At 33.6% G+C, this 11286-nt stretch overlaps 1 protein-coding gene across 1 annotated transcript; it reads left to right on the top strand.

The window, feature by feature from the left end:
* Window positions 1–2531: 2531 nt before the first annotated feature.
* Window positions 2532–11076, top strand: LOC148300663 (snurportin-1-like). The gene is made up of 6 exons (XM_088274453.1): window positions 2532–2851; window positions 4246–4342; window positions 5155–5322; window positions 7305–7496; window positions 9674–9953; window positions 10621–11076. Exons 1-6 carry the CDS (start codon window positions 2709–2711, stop codon window positions 11034–11036), a joined length of 1296 nt encoding a protein of 431 aa, XP_088130579.1. The 5' UTR covers window positions 2532–2708; the 3' UTR covers window positions 11037–11076.
* Window positions 11077–11286: the final 210 nt, after the last annotated feature.

Raw genomic sequence — 11286 nt, forward strand, 5'->3', positions numbered from 1 at the left:
GCCGCACGCGACTCTTTGAGCCTTTAGGCCCAGTATTCGTTAAGTCTCAACATAATTTTCTCTAAATCCAGGTAACATTGTAGGTAATTTTTTTCTTAAAACACTGTTTTTGCATTGAAAAAATATGTTTTTCTTCGTGATAATTATGTATATAGTTTTAAAAAGTAGAAAGGTTAGGAGTTAATTTTTTTCTTCTATATAATATTCAAAATACAAGAAAATATCCAATGCTCTTTCTATAAAATAATCAGACCAGGAAAGAAATGGGACAACCATAAAAAAAGTTTTTAAAATGTTTTTTTTTTCAAGGAATAACCCGCAAAGTCTCTTCTTTTAAAGGCTTGTCTGCAGGTAGGATATTAAGGATAGGGAAAGTAAATGCGAAAAACACATCACAAACCCACCCGAATTGAAAATAAATCTTTCCTGAATATATTTTGCACACGGCGGGAATCGAACCCGAGACGCCAGTTTCGCAGTAGAGCGTCTACCCAACTACGCCACGGCGTAAAAAAAATCTCGGAAATAATACACAAGTTACATAATTATAATAACAACTGTTTATTCTGGCCTGACTGAGCAGTTGTAGGTGCGATAGTGAGCCATATTTTGTTCACAAAAATGATATTATTGATTAAACAATATAATATCAAAGAAGAGAAAAAGAAAACAACAAACAAACAAAAATTCGACAAATAAGACATAAATAATAATAAATAAATAAAAAATGCGCGCGCAGCACTGTACACGATAGAAGTGAAACATCTTAAAAAATAATATGAAAGATTTAATGTGAGAGACGGAGAGAAAGAGAGTATCTCAAAAGAAATAAAAAAAATGTTTTTTTTTTTGTTTTTTCTATATTTACACTTGATTGATGCGTCCATTGGCAATAGTGATATTTATGATTTGTGCTAACGAAAATATGAGAAATATATCTGGAGGTACTTCGATATTTTCGAGAAAGCGAGAGTCTGCATCTGCATCTGTTGTAGTTCCGGATTTTGTTATTAATAGTTGGGTTTGTTAAAACACAATGATAAATATTACTTATAAAACGCGTGGTGCCTCTATTGTTCATATATAGCGTCTGCAACGTACATGTACATTTGCAACGCGCGCCTGCGCGACACTATCGTTGATAGCGCGATGCTATTCTGTCGCTTTGTATCGTTGTGTTAACGTCAATCTTTTTGCTCCACTCCCAATGGCGTCAGAATATAGAGCTCTCTTTTTTTCTCCTCTCTTAATTCTAGTCCAACTATCGATTATCGAATTACTGCCTAAAAGGTTTCACTTCGAAAATTCTTGAAATGAATTGATCACTAATTTAAACAATAAATAATAAATTTTATTAATAGGATAAGTTATAAATCAATATTAATATGGAATATCGGTTTGGCGCTCTGTAGCAGTCGATCGCAGTAACTTCGTAGTTTTAAATAGTTTTCGCCAGATATTGGCATGCAAAACCTGTAAGATTTTGGATATATAGACATACTGTAATTAGAATTAATTTAAAATGGTCAAAAATTTATAAAGGTTATATGGTATCTAGAAAAGTGCATCAATAATATCATTTCTATACTAATACTAAATTCGAGATGGTGTGCATTTTTGGAAACTTCTGTAAACACATCTGGCAATCGAACTCTTGTGCTAAGGTACGGCCTTGTCTAGTATAATAATGACATAATCTGTATTCATCCGAATTCATTATCCTTCCCGGGGATGTCAAATGACTCACATAAAAATATAACAGCGGAATGGCAATAAACAACGAAGATCCAAGAACACATGGTTACTCCAACGTATATTTGTGCAATATTTTATCAAAACTCCGTGAAAAAGAATCTTCTTACAGCACTTTAATGCTTGAAGCTGTTAATAAACTCTGTGGAATGAGCGGCAGCCTCAAACATATGAAACATGCTAGCTCACATTCGTACATCCTATGGGAACAAAAAACTTCGAAAAAACTCAGAAAGGGAAGCGAAGTGTAAGGAAGGGAATAGTCCCAATCGAAAAGTGCAGGTCTGCGATTCTATATCGGCCGTATTCAAAGGCTCCTCAGGAAGGGTGCCGACATGGAGTACCTGGCCGTCAAGGTATTGCAGTTGGCCGTCAATCCCACTAAGGATAAAAAAAAACGGAATCATGCCCCTCCATCTGCAATTGGTTATTTCAACCTAAACCAGGTACTTTCCGATGTGACCTAGAAGATTATAATATCCGTTTATTTTTCTCTTTTCTTTATCCTTCACTTTTCAATTTTTACGAAACGAAATACATATTGGTCTAAAATTTAAAACATCTCACAATATAACGTCGTTTTAGGTTTCCATTGAATAAATATAATTAAAAATCATTTATTATTACAAGGCGTTCTAATTACGTCACATGGTACCTATACAAAATAAAGGTAATCAAAGTTCACCGACTTACCCCAATAATATTCAGCAGTACTTACCGTGTTATACATTTTTTCTGCTATGTTGTCATGCAGTCTGCTATCTGTTATCTATTCGGTTGTCAAAAACTTGGGACAACTTAGGAGCATGAGAGCAGAGAGCGGTTTCTAGTATACAATCAAATAATCAAATCATCAAATCAATATAATCTTTGGAGCGTTGTGGACGGTTGGATGCGATAAATAATACGCTTAGGTTTATTTAAGGATTTAAAATTGTAGTGAATTAAGTGAAATTATGGAGGAATTATTAGCGTCGTTTGAAACAACTTTGTCAACGAAAAAAGATGTTCATAATCACTCCTCTTATTTAAAATCGCACGGAGATACAGCAAAATTACAAGAAAAAAGGAGGTTGGAAGCGTTAAAAGCCCAGAAAGAGTAAGTTGTGTTATTAAACAATGTTAATTACAACTCGTAGTCCATATTGGCTTGAATTAAGTTTTTCCAAACTTACAAATCATATCATATTATTGTTGTTCATTTTTCAATGTACCTTTGGAAAAGTCATTTGTAGGTTATGTTTTTATCTGTGTTGTTATTGTGAAGAGGGTTTTTGCATGTCGTAATAAGACTGATTACTCTTTGCATTCCACTTTTTAACATAATAAATGCAAAAAAACGGTTTACAAAAGTGGTTTTGAAGGTATTGTTGTAAAAGTATTGTGCAAATTAAAGTGATTTGTAATGTTCAGTTTTTTTTTCAATATTTTTTCAAAGCTTATTTACCACAAATCAATACTTATAATATTCTAGTCAAAATTTAATACTTTACTGTATAAATAATAATAATTTTGCTAGAAATATATTGTCACTGTCCGCCTCCGTGGTGTAATGGTCAGCGTGTTTAGCTACCGTGCTGGAGGTCCCGGGTTCGATTCCCAGGGGGGGTGAAAATAAATATTAGTGATTTTACACTGTAATATTTATTTAATATTACCCTGGACCGGTTCCTGAAGCGCAAGAGTGATCCCCTTGCCTTCATGTAAGTAATGATCAAGTTAGCACTGCGTCAATTCGATGCAGTGCCCTATGCATCATTGGGTGCGGATAAGAGTTATATAAGAAATATATTACAACTACATGTCAAAATGTGTCGGGTTGTGGTCCCGTGGTTAGTGTTGCAGACTCTTAAGTCAGAGTTTCTCGGTTCAAGCCCACTCTACCACAATTTGATACCTAATTTTAATAATGAGCCGCTTTTGGCCCACAGAAATAGTGTGAAATTGAAAAATTTGTGTAAATAATAAGAACACAAATATTTCTCTTTTTAAAAAAAAAAAAACATCAATAGCACACATTCTGACGTTGAAAATAATCAAAACGTTTTCTTTCATTCAAAATTTGAATATAATTGGTTTGTGTAACGAAATACAGTAAAAGGGAGATTTTTATGCTATTTTTTTTCATAGGTAGGTACAGTATATTAGATACACAATTTTGCTCACAAACCCACTGTCACCCAATTTCACTCAATTTCACCCAATTTTACTCAATTTTCTCTGTTTGATGCCACTTTTTGTACTATGATATCAATGCAAGTACATAGAATCTCCATTGTTAAAAAAAAAATACAAATAATCTTTGGACATTGCAGCCGCGGGTCGGGATTTGTTATAAACATTTTTTATATCATAATGTGTGGCGGTCTTTATTTCCTATCATTTGAAAAGCGCAATCTATTTACTAGAAATAAAACTAATAATTATCAAAGTAAATGGAAGTGGTGTTAAATTAACAGTCATAAGAAGGATATGTCGTTATGTTTGTTTCAGAAAACGGGAATCTCAAATCAATGCATCTCGTGGAATTTTCGATTTGATTAAGGAAGCTGAATTAGAACAACAGTATAAAGAAAAAATGTGTAAATTGGTAATAATATATATATTTATATACTTACACATACATATATATTTATTATAATGTTTCTTAACACTGGGAATGGTATTTTTTGGCCTTTTTAAACTACATGTATTGTTGGTTAAATGCCAAAGGGCCACAATGCAAAAAAATAAATTAAGCTCGTTATTCCAAAAATGGTATTTAAAGTGACACCCATGATTCTATCTTTAGATATGTCCATTTCATTTAGAATCATGGGTGTCTTTTGAATATGAAAATGTTAACGATTTAGATACCATTTTTAGTTAATTTTTTCTTGCGTTGTGGCCCTTTGGTATTTAACCAGCAATACATTGAGCAGAAACTGATATCACCATTATAGTATATTGGAAATGGCGGTAACTGGGATCCAAACTTTTTAAAAAAAATTTTTTAAACCCTTATCCGCACCCCAATGGTGCATAGGGCACTGCGTCATATAAACGCAGTGTTATCTTGATAGTTTACACATGAAGGAAAGGTGATCAGCTTTCCGCTTCAGTCCAGTCCAGGGTAATATTGAATAAATATTACAGTGAAAAAATCACTAATATTTATTTTATCCCCCTTGGGAATCGAACCCGGGACCTTCAGAACGGTGGCCGAGCGTGCTGACCATTACACTACGGAAGCGGACGAGGGATCCAAACTTACTGATATAAAAATATTAGTAATTTTGGAGTGGTGAGACTTACCCAACTTATGGCGAAAAGGATTGTTCCAGAAATCTGTACATCTAGATCTCCAATGGCAATACCAATAACATCCTACTAAAATCTATTAATTTATTTTTTTATTTTTAGTCATATAAACCGGAGGTGCATGTCCCAGGGTTCCATAAGAAAAAGCCATTTTATTCTAATACATTGATGTTGTCCGAATGGATGATCAATATTCCGGAAGATTTGTACCAGAATTGGCTTATTATGCCTTGTCCAGAGGGTACCCGAGTACTAGTAATAGCCTCTGGGGTATGTATAATTTTTTATTACTTTAAAAGCATCTTCAATATTTTAACATATTTCATACTTTTAATTCTATTTATTGTTAACACGCTAAGGACGGGTGTTTTTACGCCTGTGGACCACTGGCGACGGGATTTGATAATTGTGTACATATAGTTAAGACCTTAACAAAGAGATTGGTACATAATATTCAGATAAAAACATTAAATAATTCACTCTTTTCTGATTTTGAAATGAGGTCGGCGCAGAAGGTAAAAATAACTTTTCCGTCCTTAAGTATCAATCGACCGAACGGGTAGAAATACCTTTCCCGTCCTTAGTGTGTTAAGATAAATAACTCGCAGTCATTAACACATTGGGTACAGCGCACGAGCCAGGCGGAAATATTTCCCCCGTGTGGAATACGTGCTAGGCGCATATGACGCGGCTTGAAAATATCAATGTGTTATTGAAAGTATACCCTTCTTAAAGTCTTAACAATATTTTCAGTCATATTTGTCAGAGTGTATTCCTCCTATTCTCTTATATGGCTGTGAGACATGGCACCTTACAAGGGCACAAAATAGCTGTTTTAGGAAGAATTTTAGGCGTGCGGTGGTTTGACTTCGTGAGAAATGAGGAAATATGGCCTAGGATGCAACAAACCATGGCCACAACTGTCACCAAAAAAAGGCGATTCAGTTGCATACTTCGCATTGCTCCCGAGAGCTTTAACCGGATCCACGCGGCTCGCATAACCGTTTGTGTTTTTACAAGACATGCCCCATACGCGGCTGACATAAGCGTTTGTGTTTTCACTTTGCTCCAAGTTTCGAACCTCAGTTCAACTTGGAGGGATTTTTTCATGGTGTGGAACTTTGGATAAAATAATACGTCTATCCTCGGCCTTATGACATCTGTTGAAATATCTGACTAATAATTTGTAATATCACAAGGATAAATAAAACAACAGATCCCTAATTTTTCTTGCGGTCGGTAATTAGTCCGCGCCATAATCATGCCCTATATCTGTCTCACTCTCGACGCTACGCATCGCCAGTGGGTAAGAGTGACACACGATGCGTGCTTTGATTTATTTATGTTACGATCTAATTTGTTTATATTACGATATATTTCAAGAATAATGTGACACACGTGTATTATAGAGTACCAAAAAGGCACAATGAATCCCATTGAACGTTTTTGTTTAGGAAAATAAATCGTTTCATAACTAAATACATGATAAAAGTAATAATTTAAAAAACGGCGAAATACAGCCGCGCACGAGCGTCTCTTAGGAACAAAGTTAACGCGTTTAAAAGGTTAATCTAGCTCGCCTCTATTACAAGGCATCAGGTTACTTACTTTATCCAAATGGAAATTCCCACATGTCTGTTATTGTAAAGTAAATTTCATACATTTATAATCCTTCGATTCCTTTCTTTTTGTGAGAAAAACATGCGTCTCGAGAAGTGTCCATGTCTGGATCTGTTTAAATTTGATAAACGGGTGTAGTACTTTGCTAAATTAGTGGTAAAAAATGTACATAGTTTTATCTACATTTTAGAATCAAAATGGCGAGCGGCTCTTCTCCCTTTGTGGACGAATTTTTAAATAAAATGGTGTAATTTTTTACTAACTAATTCAATCACGTTATTTATGTTATTGCATCGATAGTCTGGTTTGATTATTTAACATTAGTTGTGTAAATGAACTGGCTCAGAAGAGTTGAGTGGTCCAAGCGGAAGACAGACGTCAGTTTTGTTATTCATATCTTTGGGTATTTTTCATTAATTCATAATAAATTACCGTAAGTCACAAACTAGTGCATCCTAAATTCGCTGGGTAGTAATGACAACCTCTAGGGGTTTCCCATTAAATATTCAATAATGAAAACAATTTCCTTAATCTCAGTATTTTATTTAATGAATTGTGTGATGTTTTACATAATCTTCCAAATTAATAATACTGGTGTTAGTGGTTAATGTTGGTCTACTTTTTGTTCGCAGGGTAAAACGAAAGCCTATTTTAAGACTGGACACTTCTATAAGGAGTTTGCATCCATACTACCCGGAGGAACTAAGAGGAATTCCTCACTTGAAAAGTATTGTATATTAGACTGTGTTATGAGTGACCCGGCTAAAACATTATTTGTTCTTGACGTAATTGCCTGGGGAAACTTATCTATGGATGACTGTGAGGTAAGTACATATTCATGTTCTTCATCTATGTTGAGATATCAAAAATGTAAAATAACTACTAAGTGGAGAAACCCAGATTTGTAACAAGTATTTAGACACACTCAAATTGTGAATAAAATAACTGGTCAGAGTAGAAGCTGCATAAAAATTGATAAGCAGGTTTTTAGGCATTTGCATACAAATAAAAGGGTCTCTACCAAAAGCTCTCTAAATCCAATCATAGGCTCTTGTGAACTCAATCACGGAACGTTGTGAGATTGATCATATATGTATTAATTTTAAATCAAACACAGATTTTTTGAGTCTACTAAGTTGTATTTTATTAACAAAAACACATAAAAAATTATTTTTGTAACAATTGTTTCGCCTAGTTATGGCATTATCAGACGAATTTATGTAATACATAAATTAAAACGGAGTTCTACAAATTAAACGCCAAATCAATAAATAAATTGATCATATATGTATGACTTCCAAAATTTGAGTATGTAGTATGGTTGTCAACCATAGGGAGAATGGTGAATGTTACATGCATGTAGTGATCGTTCAACTAGCCTTTGACAGGTTGTAAGCCCTGTAAATACCCAGACTTCCATATTCTCCTTCATCTATGTTGAGATGTAAAAAATGTAAGTACATATTACGAGGGCTGTCTATAAAATACGGTTTCCGATAGTTTTTTCACAGGATAAAACACATTTATTTAACACTCTCCTTATTATTCATCGATCACTTTGTGATGAATGGTAAGGAGTGTTATATTACCATATCACAAAGTTAACAATGCTTTTAATATACAAAATATACATTTATTTACATTAAAATATACATTTTTGGAAAGCTTAGGTTTTTCCCTATTTTTTACATCACCATTGCAATTGATGCATTTTTGCATGCAGAGTACCATTTTTTTATGCCCATGTTATAAAACTCTTCCACGCATATAGCGCTTGATATATTCTTTCATCTCCTTTTCGGTATTGAAATTCTTTCCACCCAGGTGATTCTTCAATTAGGAAAAGAGATATTGTCACTTTGTGACAGTATTCCATCCAAATTGGACAATGAGAGCTGCTTCTGCACTAGCAGCATGTTGTTTGTGATCTTTCGTGAGGATTTTGGACATCCACCTTGCGCAAACCTTCTAACATCTTAATCGTTTTGTCAAAATCTTATCAATAATGGTCTAACTGACATCATTACGTCTGTTTATTCGTTTTTAAATTCTCTACGCTGTTTGCGCACGTTTTTATCACCCATACACTATTCTCCATACATTTCACGTAGCTGAGAATGAATGCCTACCGGAGTTATGTTTTTTGCACCCAAAAAATGAATCACAGTGCGTAATTCGGATCTTGGAGACATTTTTTATGGACAGCCCTCGTATTAGCATTATGACTATTTTTAAGGGGCATCGCAATCGTTTTATTTTAAATAAAATTTCATGATATATTGTTTGTAATTTAATGGTAAAAGAAAAATATATTTTTGAAAATGAATGACAGTTAATGTTAAAATTGAAATAGAATGCTCACCTGGTTATGGGCATCTTCAACTATTTCCTTTTTGATAGAATTTGGTTTTATAATCAGTATTAAAGAGAGAAAAAAAATCATGTTAACTGTTTGTAATTTTAAAAGCTGATGTTTTATCTCATATCTCTATTTAAAATAGTATATGAATGTTATAAGAGTAAAAAAAATCCCTAGAATATATTCCTTAATTAAAAGTTTCTTTTTGTATACACAATAATAGCTTTAATAGAAAATCATGGTTAGTATTTTTTCATTGACATTTTTTATTACTTTGTAATTTTATTTACATTGTAAGTACAGGAATTTACATCGGAGTTGACCAGAATATAGTACTAAAACAGATACAACACGCATACGGAGTGTAAAACTTATTACAATTTGTGTAATGTTATCACCCCTCAGGCCTATTTGGATATATGTACAAAAAAAACTCCTGGGTATGTGTTTGTTAGGTCAACTCTCATGGAAACACCTCTAAATGACTTATAAATCTGGGAATAATTATCTTTAAATGTTTCATCATTTTTAAAAAGAGCTTTATTTAAAAAAATATATAAAGGATTAAAAAAAATGCACTGTATTAGTTATTCCCTGAGTTAAAGCATTGATCAAAATGAGAAAATATAATTTTTATTTCAGTTGCAGTTTCGGGAATATTGGCTGAGATCCAAATTCGAAGAACATCCCCTAATCGGCACCATATCAAAAGATAATGCCTATGAAATACGATTGCTGGATAAAATCATGTGCACAAAGCCAAATATAAGCTCACTCTTGGGTAAATGGCCATACTTTTCGAATAACAAACCACCTGTAGATGGTTTGCTGATCTACCACAAAGAAGGACATTATATCGCAGGTCAAACCCCAATTGTCATTTGGGTGTATCCCTTTATGATCAATGAACTACTAGGCCCAGGTTTGTAGAGCTTTTTTTCATTAATGAATCACCAAACATGTATTTCAACCTCCTCCTCCCTTAGAAACTTTTTCTCATCCAGTCTTGTGTATTTTGAGAAGAAAAAATGTACTCCACATAAACATTAGACGGTTGACCATTTTTTTTACTAATAAACTTCAAAGTTTAATGAAAGCTTTAATATTTGTGATCACGAATGTCATGTAACAATCGGCGGGTATGTATGAGGAGATGCATGAACGTGGAAGAGGCGAAGAATGTTTGCAAAGACAGAGTGGTGTGGCGTTCTATTCTCTCTGCCTACCCCTGCGGAGAAGCGGCGTGATGGTTAGTTAGTTAGTTACAAATGTCATCATTCAGAATCAAAATTGTAGGGAATTTCTCGTTTATTGTTTCTAATAATAAGAACCAAACATCGTATAATGATGCCTGTTGAAAGAGCCAGTACAAATATAAGCTTGCAATGTATACAAGTACATATTATTTATCAAATTAGGGCCCAATATACAATGAATCGCAACTTAATTTTCTTTAATCATTTGACATAATTGATTTTTTTGCTTAAAACACCGTTTTTGTGTTTTATAAATAAGGTTTTCTTTGAAATTATGGTTTTGAAAAGAAAAGAGTTTGAAAAGTAAGGAGTTAAAAAAATCTTTTGTTTCAGAAATAACCGTAAACGAGACGTACATGGTACAAAAGCCCTATGACTATGTCAATCAAGCAAAATACATAGAAGACTATGAAAAGAAGAGGCACGAAAAGAAGACGAAGAAGACCAGCACTCCTATAAGGAGACGGGTGCACTCCTTTTCCAGCACGTCTTCCTCTTCCCCATTCAACAGTTCCTTCTCGTCAAACCAAAGTGATGTAGCCCCCGTAGTGTTCAGTTCCAATACGGCCAAGAGAAAGGCCAAGGAAGTGGAAGACATTGATTTGCCCAAAGTAGGTAAAGTTAGCGAAATTAGTATCAAGCAGGACATGCAAATAGTTACCCAGTCTAGTGATTCTGCTGTATGCTTCATCTATGACAGCGTAGCGGAAACCAGTAATGCGGACTGTGATACATCAATGATTACTTAAGGAAATTTATTTAATAAAATTAAATAAATGTAAAAAAAAATGTGTCAGAAATCCGAGTATCGTGAATTGAATTTCATTATCGTTCTACTACTAAAAATCCATAATTTTTATTTCAAAGTTCCTTGAAAAGATAAATGATTAATTATCGATAACTCGAGTAAAATGAATTTCATTTATAAAAATATTTTTCATGTCTTATCATATTATATTCATAACATGAAAAAATCTTATGTGTTAACAATAACAAAGG

The sequence above is a fragment of the Brachycentrus maculatus genome, unplaced genomic scaffold, assembly GCF_059751285.1.
Source record: "Brachycentrus maculatus isolate JH-2025_06_01 unplaced genomic scaffold, ASM5975128v1 h1tg000675l, whole genome shotgun sequence".
In the NCBI taxonomy this organism is placed as follows: domain Eukaryota; kingdom Metazoa; phylum Arthropoda; class Insecta; order Trichoptera; family Brachycentridae; genus Brachycentrus; species Brachycentrus maculatus.